Below are 17,062 nucleotides of genomic sequence, written 5' to 3'. Positions count from 1 at the left end.
GTTCAGAGATGATGGTCTCTGCTGGTTCTCCTCCATTCCACCCAACATCCAAATGAGTGTTCTTCCATTTCAACAAGCACTGCATGGGGAGGTGTGGAGGAGCTTAATCCTCCTCAAAATTTAGGTTAGAACATGTAAAGGTTTGCAAGCATCATGTGATGCCGCTGCAATGAAGAAGGTGTACAAGTTAGAGCAGAACTGTTTGAATCACCACAGCACACACATAGGAGGAAGTGTTTATGCCAAATACCAAAACTGTTCTTAACCTGCGCTTGGACACTATGTCAGGCATGTTAAGGGTACCTACATGGCTGTACATGCTGGAAAACGCTAGAGCTGCTAAATTCCAGCACTTCTTTGAAAAAAAAAAAAAAAAAAACCCAAATGGACAAAAAGAATAGGTTTTTCAACAAGATCCTTTTTATTGACCACTTATGAGCAGATAAACAAGAAGTAACAGGCTGAATCAGAAATAGCTTCATACATCTGTATAACTGACATTAACTTTAAAATGTTGGTGACTTGTAGAGCCAGGATGAAGATTTTGGAACGATGCGACTTGAAGAGATGCTACAAAAAAGGCTTTGATTATTCACACAACCCAAGTTGGGTTAACACAAACGATACAAAAATTAAGACCACTGAGAAGTTTCCTTGAACAAAGTGTGCAAATCAAATGCATCTACACATTAATTACAATGTAAATATACAAACTATACACAAAGGACTTCTATTATAGGTATATTCAAAGATGAAAGGGAAAAAAAAGAGCTACAAAGCTAACTAGCTTTTTGTTATTAAAAAACAGAGTAACATTAAGTTAAACCATTTATGTTTTGGCAATATTTAAGTTTTGTAACGGCCACTGATATAATCAATGCAAGGAGATTTTTCTAAAACCAGAGATTTTTTCAAATTGTCTATCACCAAGATAGTACATTCAGAGAGAGGAAAAAATAAACAAAGATGCAATCCTTCTTTGAACAAATGCAGGCAAAATGTGGAAAGAAAAAAAAAAAAAAGCAAACGCAACCCTGAGACACAAAATGGACAAAACTCGTCTGAAATAACATCTTGAAACAGATAAATATCTCCTTCAGCCCTGATGGGCCACATTCTCTCTCATGAGCTTGGATTTTTTTCTAAGTTGCGGAGGAAGGTACAAATTTAGCTCACCAAAATTGAGGGAAGCCCAAGCCCAAATGCTAAAAATACAGCTAGAAAGATTGTTTCTGTGCAGAAAATCATACACTTCCACAAACGTATGCTCTCCTCCTCCAAACGCCTGGCGTCACAAGGGTCTAATCACTTCTGTCCAATTTACACCTGAGTAAACGTGTCAGGAGTGGAGAGAAAGCGCAACAGGAGGAAAGCTTTACTTCCTGTAAAACAACCAGCCAGTTAAACTGGTGGCATACTGGTGAGATGATCTGTGTGTGTGATAGTGGTGTAGGTCATCTGAGCAGTGCAGGGCTGATACAGTCACAGTAGCTTATTCGCCCCAGGAGGAAGAAAAAGAGAAGCCTGTGAGTTTCTGTGCAGAGATGACTGCAAGGTCCCTGCAGTTGGCATGGCAACAAGTCCCACTCAAGCCGCGGGTTGCATGGGAAAGTTACACAAAGTACGAGTAAACAGATCAGGTGGGAAGGGGCGCAGACTTCCAGTCTCTGGGCTGTTTCCAGGCCTTCGGATCTCTGCAGCTGAATATAAAGTCCACTGGGCTGGATGGGACCACAATGAGAATACACAAACCCCCTTCCTCTTCATCTTCCTCCTCCTCCTCTTCCTTGGAGCCAGTGAAGGGAGACACATGCCTGCATACCAGACGCCATAGCTCATCTGGGGAAAGAGACAGGAGGAGATTAATGTTTAGGTCCTGTGAACTCTGCTGTACAAGAAGTCTGTGTGAAGGCAGGACACGTGACTCAAAGGGTGGACATTCTCAGGGAATGGAGGGGAACGTGGAAATTTCAGCCCCCCGTACTATACACCAGTTTATCACCATGCCACTTTGTCAGGCAAACCTACATAGCATTAATAATGCCCCTGGATGGGGCATTATTTAACCAAGTCCTCCCGCCATGTGGGATTAAGCTGCTCAAGCCATTTATGTTTGTAGGTAATAAATATCTGAGCGTGGTGACAGTAGTGTGAAAATAAGCTTCTCTGGGCTTTGATAGAAACATATTCCAAAAGCATCTGCTCATTTATGTAATCCAGATACATAGTTCCTACGGCCTGTCGCTCTATGCTTACACTTCCTCCTAAATTCCTTTAACTACAAACACAGGAAGGAATTCTCTGGAATCTCTCGTCTCTGGCTTTCTCTGCAGCCTCAGATAACTCGGCAGCTAGTGCACCACGCCTGCTGTTGGAGAGGAATGTTACGCTGGATATTTGGGGGGGTTGGTGGAGAAACCGAAACATGGTGTGTGCTTCTAATTTGCATATTTTTGATGGCAACTCTTTTAACGTTCAGGCTCTGCTGGGGGGGTTTGTTTGGATAACCTAATGAGCCCTCACTGCCATGGCCGACACTACAGAAGCCGTTGTCGTTGGAATAACGTGCCTGAAGCAGGTCAGCAGGACACAGGCAGAGCAAAGTGCTGCAGGAAAAAGGTGGAGGCTCATTTTTCAAAAACTGGTGGAAAAATACTTTCTGCTTCCTAATTTTAATATTTTTAAAGGAACCGTGTTTGATGGGAGTTATGGAAGGTTAGGTGTCCGGCATACATGCTTACACAACACAGGTGAAAAATACCTCTCACTTCCTTGTCAGCTGAATCGCCTCAAGGCAGAAACCGGCCTGAGCCGTTTATCATTAAACATGTTTACTCCTCCGAGTTTCAGAGATATTACTACTCCATGGTAATCTGATCAACCCACAACAATGTTTAGGGATAAATACCTTTAATCAAAGATGTGGAATCCAGAATAAAAAAAAAGAAACTTGTTTCAGTGCTGCTAAATTGAAAAATCTAAATAATTTAATAGCGACGTCTGAAACTCCGGCGAACCAATGTAAAGTTTCATCCTAAATGCTTTCGATGCTGAAAATACAAAAGCAGGAGAGTGCTGTGTTCACTTTGGATTTGGAGAGGTGATTGCGATGAGTAATACATGTTCTGACTCACCATTACACAACTTTATTCATGTAATACTTTATCACCTCAGCCAGACGTCCTGATCGTTCTTCTGCCTTGAAAGATAGTGAGATTTGATTTTTCAACCACCATCCAAAGTTCACAAAATCTGTTTAAATGACTGAACCTATAAGCCACGCCCCTTTATGGTGCAAAAGCAACAGCAAGACACAGTCAAGCTAGTTACAACTGAGAGTGGCTTATACCTTCTATTACCAAACCTTTCTGCATTTTTCTGCACATTTTAGAATTAGAATTACATTGTTTCCACCTTAAGAACTGAAGAAAGTTATATAAAACTATTGTAGACTAGCAAAGGAAGAAGAGAAGTTTTACTTTAAACCAACTAGAAAAAGTTGTAGCATGATCGTCTTTAAAATTTGCCTTGTCATTCCCTAACCAGTGTAGCACAATGAAGACAAGCTGCGCCAGCAATCCTGCCTTTGTCCAAAGGTTACAAAAAGTCACCAATCCACAATAGTAACACTACAATTACTATTAAAAAGAAAAGAACAGAAAAAAACAAACCAGGACTCCTACGACTCTGGCAAGGCCGAGCAGAGCAGCAGCACTTGCTGGACAACAAGAAGCTGATATAAAGTTTCACTGTACGGATTGGACACCAACCAGAGCTTTCTCAGCTGTGCTGCTGCTTGTCTGATCTCTCACATGATGATATGAAATCCTTTGCTGCTTAGACTACAACAATATAACACCTTTTCCTAAGAGTTGTAGCTTCATAATTCATGATTCATCTCCACCACAACGCCAGTGGGCTTTAACAGGCTGCACGCATGATGTCCGGCCTCCAGCATGATCTGGACTTTGGTCCGCAATAAACACAAATTAGTAAAAAACTGCTGAACAAAAGACTCAACTAAATTCTTTCCCTTTACAGTTGGTAACAGACCATTAGATATGACAAGGAAAGAGACAGTTTATGCAAGACTGAGCGGTGTCTGTTACAGTGTTCACCTTTTACCCACTTTCAGGCTACAATTGTTTGAACAGACTCAGGTGTTCTGCTTTGCATTGAAACTTTGCATTTAAGTGCAGATCACTACTCAGAAACGGTTTATTCATCCTCACTTTCTAACCTATATGCCTGGGATTACACAGACACCCTCAGCATGGATGCCCTGTCAGACAAACTGGGCTGATTTGATCTGTGTCTGTGCAGCCCAACTCATTTTGAGCCTACAAACAAGCAAAAAAAAAAAAAAAAAAACAAGAAAGGAAAAATAGAAAAAAAAAAAAAAGAAAGGATAAACTTTATTCTTTATTTCAAAAGAAATGGTCACATCTATTAAATCAACACCCACTTTCTTTCACACCTTTTTTTACCCCACAGATCACATCTGCACCTTCTAGAAGCCCAATTAACCTTAAAGACTCAAACCAAAAGCCACGCCGTCTCTTCTTAAATGTCCCATGTGTGCAACAACGTTTGCTCCATGCTTACAATTGACCAACTACAATTCACCTATATTCACCAACAGAAGACTCCCAGTTACTAAATTCACGAGTTCCAGTAGTTTCCAGGGACACGTGAAGGTCTCCACAGTGGGATTGGAGCCATCTTGGTGTGGCTCTATAGTATAATGAGGCTTGGACAGACAAATCCTTGCAGAAACTCCAGTTCAAGGCTGGAACAAAGAGCGACTCTGTGACTGAATGGGCACCACTTCAGTGGATTTTCAGCAAATGTTGCGTAATTCAGATTAATTAGCAGACAGACACCCGCTCCATCCCGTCCCAGCTGGCTGTCTGAAAAGGTCCCAGTAACTGTATGATAGCTCATCTCTTTTTAAGAGTGTAATCAAATTAGTCTTGGCGATTATTCAGCCATTTTAAGCATCGCCTTTCCTTCTCCCTTTTTGCTGCACTCGGCGTGGAGAAGAGGCCAATAAAAACTCCATTAGGTTTATGCAAATTTAAGCAGCCATGCTGAGGGATGTAATGTGGCAAACTGATTACTCAAGGGAATGAAGATGAGGTGTGTGTGCACGTGCTAGCCCTAGCTGCATGAGTGTGTGTGTGTGTGTATCTGAGGCTAAAGTGGGGACGGGATGGGGTAGGTTGTTGTACACAGATGCCACGATAAAACCCTCATTCAGTTTGCGTTCCTGGTGGCCCTCACAGCCAGGCATTAATAAAACATTAGTATTGAGTGACTGGGGCCTCTGCACTCCTCCTCCCTGATCCTGTCGTGACCTTTCCATTTTACAGCAGCTGTTTGGGGATACAACGAGCCCGCCAAAGAGTCCTTCTGTGGCCCCTGACCCGTCCAGGTGTACTCTATCACAGAGCTGTGCCTACCTAATAAGAGCTTCGGTTAAAGCCGTTAGAAAAGGAGAAGGCTGCTTATGTCTGTTTTGTTTTCTTTTGTTGTTAAAGGCAAAGAAGGGGGTTGGCTAAAGGGAAGGAATGAGATGAAGAGGAGGGGTAATGAGGGGACAGAGGCTCAAATGTGGATCGCAGGCATTTTGAGGCTGGTATAGTTTGGTGTTTAAAGGGGCAACTGGGTGCTAAACTTTTGCAAGGATCTCCAGTTACATCCTGTCTGCCTGTCGTCTGGTAACAGAAACTAATCAAACTACACCCTGATGCTGTATCATGAAAAAGTCCTAATGGTGGCTGCTAAGACTGTTGAGATGAATTATGGTATAGTTCTGCTGGTTTTAAGCCAGTTTGAGAGGAAAACGGTTTCATCTAGACCCCAATAAATATAAACGCAACCGTTTTTACATTTACAAATCCTTTTCCATCAGCAGTGGGCTCTGGCCCGGCCCTCAAGGCTGCGGTTAGTCACATCTGGTAGAAATGCAAAAAGGGCAACACACTACAGTAGGTGGTGACAAAAAGAGCAGAGGGCCTGGTAATCCCATACAGGCAACAGTGACAAATCTTTAATAATGGGAATGCAGGCCGCACCTTCATTCCTCCCAAATTAGAGTAAGGTTGGCTGGCTCTTTAAAGACCAGGCGACGCCAGTAATGTGTGTATGAGGGTAGTAAGAGTGGAAAACAAGCGGTTTTACAACTGCGTAAAAAACCTACAATAATACTAGTGAATACTTGAACAGCTGACTGGTCTTTTTCAGAAGCAGCAACACTAAAAGGGGGAAGGGAACACACAAACACGCACTTGCTCTCCTCTCTAACCCCAGCTGAAAGTTGACAGCCTTGGGAGCGATGTATTTTTAGGCAGGCGTTAGCCCCGGCTGCCAAACCGTGTAAAATATAGCCTTGCTGCTTCTGGTCTTACTCACTTTATCTCGGCTTCTCTGAGCGTCTCGGTCTTTATATTCTAATGAGAAACTCAAAACAATGCATGACAACTGATTGGGACCCCTACCCATCTCACCCTCACTGGGGTCCAGATCAGGTAACCTAAGGGTGATGCTTGAGAAATCAAAAGAGAATAACGGTAACAAGTGTGTCTATATTGTTGTTCCGTCACTTTTGCTACATTACCCCTTCTCTGATCCCATCTCTGGTGAAAAAGGAGGCGGCCAACGTTGCGGAAGGAAGTCTACTTGATGAGCTGGAAACCTGAGCTTTTTTTTCCCCCATCACTGCTGTGATTAAACATGAAGGCAGTGGCCGGTGGCTACGTAAGAGTGAGAATTCATTAAGATGTGGTGCCTTGATCTATCACAGTCAGCCTGACTGTCTCAGTCTTGGCACCAAAAAATCCTCAGCTACCATGGTTACAGCAGCCTTGTAATGCTAAGCCCCCAGTTCCATCATCTCTAGCTGTTTACTGTAGACACAAGCCACACATAAGCCCCCTGCCGCTCACTTGCTTCCTCTTAAACTCCTTGCCGGAGAAAAAAAAAACTGTTTTGAGTCTGACGCAAAATAAGAGACGAAGAACACCTTAAACATAGTTCTTTATAAAAAATAAATAAATAAAAAAAAGGAGAAAAAAAAACACATGGATGTGTCATCTTATTATACTAAGCTGAACTAATCAGCTGGACTTCTGAAGTTTCACTGCGCTATAAAAGATAAAACACCAGAACCAATAAAGAGACACAGCAGTCTTGTTCTTTTATTGCAAACTTGTTGTATTGAACTATTTTCCGTCGCTTGCATCACTGCTTAAATCAGATCACAGAAAAGACCTCATGCCATGAAATTCAAAACTCGTTCTACAACCACAGGGCACATGTAAAAACAACCAGCAAAGCTCCCAAATGCCTTCAAAATGCGCTTCCTCTTCCCACTTCAGCTACCAGCCTCCCCCTTCCTATCCTTGTGCAAAACACCAAGAAACACCTCAGGGAAATGTCTTATCTAACACGAAACTGTGAAAACAGCCACCTGTCCTTCCTTCAGGCAGATTGAGCCTCGCAATTCTTAAGTGGTTTGGCATGATACACGTCAGTAAATCACATTTTCTTAATGCCGAGATATGCTTCCACCTCCTTCTCTTGTTATGTTTCTGAATTCCTGATAAGATTACCGAGTTGACGTTTTCCCTTTGAACAAATCGCTCTGACAACATATTTGTTACTGATAAAATCCTATTGTAATCCTGTAAATGGATAACACATTAGTTTATCAAGGACAGAGTTACTGACGTATGGAAACCTGAACAAAAAATTTTATTGGGCTCTTAATTATCCAATACTGTGATCCCAAAAAAACAAGCTATCAGGGGTTTTCAAGCTCACCTGGAAGACACACCTTCATTTGTAATGTACACCTGGTTAAAATGTATCCCTCGTGTCAGACCTTGCAGAGCATCCTGCCCACTTGCCTTTTGGCACTGCAAGCACAGACCTGATCCCTCTGCCTTTCCACCTCGCTCCCGCCAGTGATGGAGGCCTCATACTGGAGCACTGGCTTTGTAATTATCAGCACTGCTGACATTCCTCCTGCTCTCCAAACTCCACTATGTTTATCCAACACACAGCAACTAGATAATGTATAACCACTGCAACTACTGGCAACCGTGACAACAGTGTCGGGCTTTGAAGTGGCCGCCTCAAAGTGTCACCCACCTGGGACCTTGTAGCTATATAGCTACGTCTTACAATTTAAACCCACTCTGTCTTTAAGGATGGTTTCCACATGTTATCATAAAATATTAGACATTTTTGTTGTTTGTGATAATTTAAGGAAACTATAATCACTTACCAGGGATCCTGGGCGAGTCACTGCCCTCTACGCCGGGAGGTACTTCCATGTGCTGACGAAGGCAGTGGGAATGAGAGAGTAGGGCACACTGGTTACACTGTCCCAGGAGTCCGATGATGGATCGTAACAGTCTAGTGTCTTACACCTCTGAGTCCCAAAGTACCCCCCAACCACATATAGTCTGTTTCCTGATGCCACCGCGTGACAGCTGATCCGTTTCGCTGTCACGTCACCAAACTTTGACCACTGGTACGTCTCGCTGTTGAACCGGTATGCTGAGCTGGCTGAGAATTCTGTGTCACCTCCGATCACGACCACATGGTTGCCGACCACGGCGGCCGCCGTGTACCGCCACAGCTGCGGACAAGCAGCCGGCACGGACCACCGATTCTGGCAGGGGTCAAAGCACTGCACCTTTGGATATTTGTCTCTGTTGACACTAGTGCCCCCGAAGGCGAAGAGTTTGTTTTTGGCACCAACGACGGCAGCATTGCTCACTCCTTCTCTGAGCGGAGCCACCAGCGTCCACTTGTTGGTCTGCGGGTCGTACTGCTCAACCTGTTTGAGCGAGACAGACGGAGAGGCAGGAAAGGATCCTGAGATAGACGTGTGTCCTCCCACGACGAATAGCATGTGGTCAAGCTCGGCAGAACCGTGTCCAAATCTTGCGACCAGCATCGGCGCCGCTTTGGACCACTCGTCGTGTAGTGTGTCATAAACCCAGACATCTTTGGAGGCCCCGTTTTCAGAGCCACGCCCTCCAGTAACATAAACCTAAAAGCACAGAGAACCAAACCGTCACCTGTGAAAATCATCCAAACATTTTTTTAAAAATGCACACACTGCAGTGTACGTCACACACTTACCTTGCAGCCTATGGCACAGGCGCCGCACTCTTTCCTGGGGCTGGGGATGTCCGTTTTCGGTGTGATCTTCTTGGTCTTGTTATCGATCATGTAGACTTTGTCGCACATGAAAGTCTGTCCTCCCAGCAGCAGCAGAGCTTGGCTGACTTTTCTGGGCCGTGCACAGAACCCCGTTACAATGCCGTCATTCTGAAGGATCCTCATCTTGCACCGCACAGCATCTTCAACGATCTCCCGCCCCACCTTGTGGCACATCACAAGCTCCTCTGAAGCAACGTTCTTCAGCAGGTAGGACTCAGGCAGCAGGGCTAGGCGAACACAGCGCAGCAGCTCAGGCAGCTCATTGTGCCGCCGCTCCATATCCGCTTTGACCCAGTCAATAACAGCCTCGTACACCAGGCTCTCATCCTCCACCTCCAGTTCTTCACTGAGGATTAGCTCCTGGACTTTGTCTCTGGGCAAACTGAGGAAATCTTCTGTCCTGAAGAGCGTAGCAAAATTTGCCAGGCACATCCTCCATGACAGCTCGTACAGTCTCTGGCACTGGTGTGCGTCCGACAGCAGCATCATCCCCAGACAGTTAGATGGATGGAGGTTCTTTTCTAGAAACTCTGCTGCTGCATCTCTGATGTCGTGGAACTGAAGCATATCTCCGGCTTCAAGGAGCGACTCTGCATTTTCCTCATTGATGATGACTCTGGCAGAGTATGCGTAGTCGAGAAGGAGCTCCAGCACCTCTGGGTGGAGGGAGTCGTGGAAGTTAACATCCGCATCACGACTCTCCCTGAGCCCACCGCTGAACATGGCCTCAAAGTAACGGCTGCAGGAGGCCAGGACGGCCCGGTGGCAGGGGAACGAGCGGTTGCCAGCTTTCAGCACAACATCGGTGAAGACTTTTCGTTTGCGCAGCAGGTTGAGCTGAGTCAGCAAGCTGTCGGCGTGGGACGTCTTGTGGAATAGTTGGATGTTCATGGAGCCAGAGCTTGAGCGAGACTTTCTGTTTTCGTGGTTGCTGACAGACATCTTGACTTTGATCTGGTAAACAGCAAAAAAAAAAGGAGCCACTGTTTTACATCAATGTTTGAGTTTAATAAGAGCTGGACAGGATGGACATCAAGAAGGTCATGCATGTGTGCATCTTTTATGTGAACACAACCAGTAACACTCCTCCCATGTTGTGATTAAACCCAATATAACATGATCAGTACAACGGAAATGAACTTCAGACTTCGCATCATTAAAGGAGATCAGATAGGGAGTACTCTAACGGAAAGCAAGTGAGTGCACACTCCATCAATCATTAAAACATACCCCACTGTCATCGCTCCGGAGGGAAAAAAAGACCACCAACACCATCTCTCTAAAGTCAGCTTTCTGTAAGTAATATTAAATACAGAAAGCAACACCTGTACGTGTTTTGATTCACATTGTTCTCCCACCTATAAACATCTCGGGGTGGTGAGTCACTTCCAATCAAAGAGAGAATCAATAAATTCCTGCCAGCTTGCTCTGTTCCTCAGCTGGCTCACATACAAGATGGTGCCACAGGCAAAGCTTTCAAGTCCACAAATGATGTGACACCTCAAACCAGCTGCTTAAGGATAAAAATTATGTAACCTCATTGCAACAGATCAAAACAAAATCCCTCCTCTGATCATCCATACGGGGTTTAGGCAGACTTGCTGCTGCCAAACTGAGTGGGCGGATGTCTTATAATATGATTTAAATTATGGATTTAAATTGAGAGACCATGTAAGAAGCTGGGGAGATATGTCACCGTAGCTTAAGAATTATCTGTAGGAATAGTGAAGGCTCAGGAGTCAACAAAGAGCGTCTGCTTTGAAAGGTCCACATAAATATGTTCCGCTTTAAAGCTCCTGTCGTTTCATTGAAGATATATTTAAGTCGGCTGTTCTGTCCAGTTAAAGAGAGAAAGAAAAGGAGGGGCGCGATGGACTTCCGTGGAGGGTCTAGGCGTGAAATCCAATTAGTTTTGTGCAGTAAATGTGGAACTCTGGTCAGCATTTTCAGCATGCGCTCAACTTTCCTCCCAAGTTAGCATCAGGCTGGAAACAGTCAGGCTGCTGCTACAAACATCCGACTTAAAAAAGGACCCGAGTTACAGCCTGTAACTAAACTCCTCACATGTTGGAAGTTAAACAAGCGACACACATGCACAAATCTTCCTTTCTCGTAACTTTAGGAGCATTAAGCAACCAATGTTTACCTTGATAGGTGCAGGGCCGACCCGGATGCCTTTATCTCGGCTACAACTTGATCCGTCGCCGACTTCTTCTTAAGTTGCGCTGCAGTTTATAAAAATCCGCTTTCCGAGTTTAAAACTGTATTACGTCCTAAACAGCACAAAAACTTACGCGCCATTTGTTTATACTCCAACTTTTGTTTTGTCCGCGCAAGGAAAATGTGGAAACTTCAGTTCCACGCGGAGCGTCGGTGGGAGCCACGCAGCCTGTGAGTCTGAACAAGAGAGACGGAACCGAGGCAGCGGTGGTGTTCACGCTGACCACGCCCACTCCTGCTGCTGCTGACCAATGAGCTGCGTCGCCACCGGAACGCTTTTGTCTCCTCTTTTAACTCGGATCCTTACTGTCGCAAATCACTGCTATAAATCATCCAGAAACACCTGCCCTTCTGTTTGTCACCCTCTTACCACTTCAGTTTTACTTTCTCATGAACGTTCATACAGAGAAAAACCTAAAATTGACTCATCAAGTAAAACATATATATACACATATATATATATGTATGTATGTATGTATATATATATATATATATATATATATATATATATATATATATATATATATATATATATATATATATATATATATATATATATATATATATATATATATATATATGTATGTATGTATATATATATATATATATATATATATATATATATATATATATATATATATATATATATATATATATATATATATATATGTGTGTGTGTGTGTGTGTGTGTGTGTGTGTGTGTGTGTGTGTGTGTGTGTGTGTGTGTGTGTGAATATTTGTTTTACTTGATGAATTGATGAGTTAAAGTTCTTTAGAGAGTAGAGAGGGAGGTAGAAATGGGGAGATGGGGGGAGAAGAGGAGAGGGAATGTATACTTGCTTTCTGTTTGTGTGTGCAATACTGCATGTTACTATGTGATGTTGTGAAAGAGACACTAGAATGTTTTAAGATGGCTTGTATTAATCTACTATGTAAAGCACTGTGTTGGTCTCTGCACAAAAATTGTTTCATACAAATGGCCCACTCAAAACTGAAAAATGTATTGTGTCCCTTATCAATAGTTATTAATGTTATGCTCATATTGCCACTATTGCCAAAGCTCTGTAGAAAGCCAACACCAAGCTGCTCTTTCAAAACAAATATAATTTAGCAACATGGTAATAGAAGACTAATTTGACTTATATTTGTCCAGGTTCTGACCAAGTGATTGTAAAATATACAAACAAGCTGTGAAACCTTTATTTATTAGCATTTCTAAAATAGCTAACATCTGAAATACATTTTACAGCAATTACACACCCTCACAGACCATCAATACTCTATACCTGCTTGATCTATCACAAAAGTGCACGACACAAACAACCATGCATGCTGTTACTTAGATTGACTGGGTCACCTAACATGCATGGTTTTGCATTCTTGGAGGAAGCTGGGATATCTGGAAAGAATCACAAAATGCAAGCTGATCAGAGAAAGGACAGGACAGAGATTCAAACAAGAGAACGTCCTTGCTGTGTGGCAACAGTGGTAAGTACCACACCACTGTACAACCCACTGCCATTATCTTTTACACGTACAACTGGTAATCACAGCACAATGTATTTGTTCATCCTGAGAACACACAACATGATGCTATTCATCTTCTGAAGGAAGTGACCAATAGTCTTCTTTATAGCAGGGAATTAAAAAGTCAAGTGTATATCTACCACACCAATCACAATTCTTACACAATTATGACCTCATTTACAAGTTTAAATTATTTACATGTTTTTCTAGTTACCTCCTGAATAATTTCTTCTGTACACTGTAAAACCAGCACAAAATATATTAGAATTATTGCAACATTCTTTTATGTTCTTTGTTTTTTATTTTCATTTTATTGCAATAACAGCAGAAAACTTACATGATGTCTATCTTCTCAGTGGTAGTGTACAATCAACACCTTTTGTAAGCAAGCAAATTATTCCTTTAGGATTTTCTCACAAATTCACAGGGATTATTACATAGCCGTCAACAACACCAATCAGCATCTTCACTCCTCCAGGCGTACCAGGCGTGGCACAGCCAACTTCACATAACCAACAGTCTTAATGATCATATGATTGCAGGTCAAGCCCTTATGAGGAGCATGAGATTGTTTCTTCAGCTGAATTCCTGGCATTTTCTGAAGGATTTCAGTACTTGTGGGGTTTACAAGAATTTATCAAGAATGTCTCTCCAGTCCCTGCAAACTTTTAAAGTAACAATCAGGTTAGTTTGGAATGAGTCAGGTCAGCCTGCACATATACAGCAAAAGAAAGGACTTCACCGACAGCTGCTTTCTCCTTTAAGATGTGCTTTTTCTAGCAGCAGATATATTTAAGTATTTGAGGAATTAAATATTTTTCTGCAAAAATCTTTGCAGGACCTTGTCCTAACATGGCATTTAAATGACTACTTTTCATTTAGGTGTGCCAGTTTCAAGGCTCTGCTATTGTCCTCCAGTTTACAAATGGAGCAGAGCCTTTGTTCATGTCATTAGCTGCACCTGTGCTTTTCATGCTTTGACAGGTCAAAATGTCTGCTGTGAAGAAGCACACTGAAATCACCAGAGGAGAATAAGATTTAAAAAAAATGCATGGCTACTGTTCAGTAGCTGCCGGCCATTTTAATTGTTGAAGAGGCATCCCGTCTTTACACTGAACTGACTGAACTCCAGCAGCAGGAGCCCCTATTTCAGAGTGGATGCCACACTTCTCATGTTTCCCCAGCCTTGACTCCCCATTCTTCTCTCCCGCTTACTGTCACTCAACAGTTCCTTTTGAAGATTAAAAGCTGTTGCTGTTTCTTACCTGTCAGAGTTTGTGTGATAAGAGCATTTCTGTGAGTTTTTTTCAGGTAATCTTCCCATTTATTCACTATTTCCAACAGTTTCCATGCTAAGGGATTTACAATTTAGTACTTCTAATATCTCAAAGTAACTGTATATATATGAAGTCCAGAGGTTACAATCTGATATAACTATAAAGCTTCACGTCACATTCAATGCTATCAACACTCATTGGTAATTCACATTTTCATAACATTGCAGTCTACGCTTGTTGCAGCCTTCTTTATAAGCTGACTGGGCCAAATACTTTCATACACACAAGTGTGCATAAAGGCGATTAAGATTTTAAGCAGATTAGATTAATGAACTCATGATTATGATCTTAGGTTAATTCATTTTGCTGCACTTTAACCCTCCCCTCCCTTCTTCCACCTCTGTGGCCTGAAACCAAACTGTTTTGAAGACTGTATGATTGTGTGTGTGTGTGTGTGTGTGTGTGTGTGTGTGTGTGTGTGTGTGTGTGTGTGTGTGTGTGTGTGTGTGTGTGTGTGTGTGTGTGTGTGTGTGTGTGTGCATGCATTGTATAACTGGTCACTAATTATTCCCAGGCAGGCACGCCACTAATCAGACCCCCACAGTTATTCCTCAATACCCCCAGCGTAGCATCAAACCGCTGAGAGAGTGTCTGTTTCGATGACATTAACCGTCAGCTTATTGTTGCCAGTATAATCACTGTGGCACATGTTTGTTCACTCAAGCAGGTGGCCTTCTCATTGAGGCCATCACTTCTGAAACATCAGGCGAAGGGTCTTTGGAAGGAGGAGGGTCATCCCCTCTCCCAAGGCCTCAGCACTGAATAATGCAGAGGTTGGTATGACTTTCTGTTTTAGTAACAGGTCACAACTCTTTTTGTAATTTGACTTTTTAGTAAAAGTTGTATTTAGCAACTCCTTGCTTTCACAAGGTCAGTTCTCAAATGCAGTTTTAAAAAAACTAATTTTTATCATTTCTTACAAGTCACAAGACAAACCAAACGTTCTACTTTAAAGCAAAACCACTGAAATGACACACTGAAAGGTGGATCCAAAATGATCATGTAATGGTTGAAGAGAATACAAAAGCTGATAGTGGCCATGCTTGACTATATATTATTATTATTATTATTATTATTATTATTATTATTATTATTATTATTGTCAAGCGGGATATAAATTAAGTTAAACTCTAGCTGGAATGCAGAGATTGTTTCAGAATTTAAAGACGATGGTTTCTGTATGTTACAAACTCAGATAAGTTTATAATTTATTTACCTACAGGTAAGTAGTTAAGTTAATAATGGGTTGACAAAAAGAATACTGTATGATCAGTAGTTATAAGTAGTTTCTGGTTTTAAATATCAAAATAGGCCCAGGTGTAAATGTTCACTTTGGTTCAGACCTGAGAGAGATTTATTGGAATCCAGCTCCACCTTGTGGCCATCATGTGACAGTGTGAGAATAAGTGAACGTTTTCAGCCGTGTGATAACAATAAACACACCGTTCATCTTGTTATTCTGTTGGTCATTTATTTTCTATATAAGTCAGAGCAGCTTTGCATCCTTATACCACCACACATGAATGCTGCTGAAGGTGTGGTGGTTTTCATTGTCACCTCACATAGTAAAGTAGTCAACTCACATACAGAAGGTTCCTAGTTTGAGCCTTATGGGCCTTTCTTTGTGGAGTTAACATGTTCTCTCCATGGGTTCTCACAGGGTATCTCTGCTTCTTTCCATGGTCCACAGTCCACGGTCCTGTGATGAACTGGTCACCAGTCCAGGCTGTTACTCCATATTTCAGTAAGGGTTTCCAGAGAGTGGGGACATGCGAAATGCAAGATTATAACAGTTTGTATCAGGAAATTTTGTTTAAATATTTAGGAATTATTTACAATACATTGTTGACATGGCTTCATTCTTGATCAGTAAACTCTGACTGCACAATTCTCTCTCTAAGTTTCAAAAACAATCTCCTGGTCTAACCTCTGATGGAGCACAAAATGTACAAAAAAAGGGACTTTTACTTGGTGCTTGTGTACAATCAAAAGTAGGTTGTTAAATTATCTTATTCTTTCCTATTCTATGTCTTTGGCAGATTATCTGGAAGACACACATTTTACTTGTCAAAATTATTCTAAATAAATCCTTATTAAGTGTGACAACTGACAAATTATTAGATCACTAAATGTAAAGGTTTAAACAGTTATTGCTGGTTGTCCATTTTACACCATCTTGCACACCTCAACTTTTATTTGTGGGTGAAAATTTCACATAGCTCAACAGACTTTTTCTTTCTCAAGGATACTAAAAATGTGACTGTCTGAACACAGCACAGTTAAGATATAACTTTAGGGATCAATTTGATTCTATTGTCTTGTCTGTTTTGTAGTTTGTTGAAAATTAATGATTTTGCAAGACTATACCTCTGATCTGTCATGCAATCAACTATTTAAAAATTACAAGATTCTTCTAACAATTACTTTATATTTAATTTAAAAAAAAAAAGAAAAAAAGAAAGGGTTAAATTATTGAAATTTAACAGACTAATGATAAAAATCCCCCTTAATCAATCCCGATTATTAGATTATTCTGACTCTGTAATTATAGGGGAAACTAGTTAATCCAGAATAAACCAAAATAAAATGTCGAAGTAACATTAATGCCAGACTAGGATATCTAAGTTCCACATGCAAAAAAGCAAAGCAAAGCAAAGTATACAAAACAAAACTACATTTCCCATGACGCAGAACTACTTGTACGGAAGTGACGTCGACGCACATCCGCTCCTGTCAAGGGC

General features: G+C 41.8%; 1 protein-coding gene across 1 annotated transcript; it reads right to left on the bottom strand.

Moving 5' to 3' along the window:
* Positions 1-464: 464 nt before the first annotated feature.
* Positions 465-11,605, bottom strand: enc3 (ectodermal-neural cortex 3). The gene is made up of 4 exons (XM_079245753.1): positions 11,384-11,605; positions 9,157-10,191; positions 8,291-9,064; positions 465-1,839 (listed from the first exon to the last, which is right to left on the bottom strand). Exons 2-3 carry the CDS (start codon positions 10,177-10,179, stop codon positions 8,318-8,320), a joined length of 1,770 nt encoding a protein of 589 aa, XP_079101879.1. The 5' UTR covers positions 10,180-10,191; positions 11,384-11,605; the 3' UTR covers positions 465-1,839; positions 8,291-8,317.
* Between the last annotated feature and the right edge of the window lie 5,457 nt (positions 11,606-17,062).

The sequence above is a fragment of the Telmatherina bonti genome, assembly GCF_933228915.1.
Source record: "Telmatherina bonti genome assembly, chromosome: 8".
Classification (NCBI taxonomy): Eukaryota; Metazoa; Chordata; class Actinopteri; order Atheriniformes; family Telmatherinidae; genus Telmatherina; species Telmatherina bonti.
The sequence above is the reverse complement of the archived record's forward strand: the minus strand, read 5'-3'. Positions and strand labels throughout refer to the sequence as shown.

What these genes read in the sequence shown, in the direction of transcription:
- enc3 (XM_079245753.1), bottom strand. Translation starts at nt 10,179, where the DNA reads ATGTCTGTCAGCAACCACGAAAACAGAAAGTCTCGCTCAAGCTCTGGC. An exon ending in CCTGTGCCATAGGCTGCAAG is followed by an intron (nt 9,065 to 9,156) that starts GTAAGTGTGTGA and finishes CTGTGCTTTTAG; the next exon opens with GTTTATGTTACTGGAGGGCG.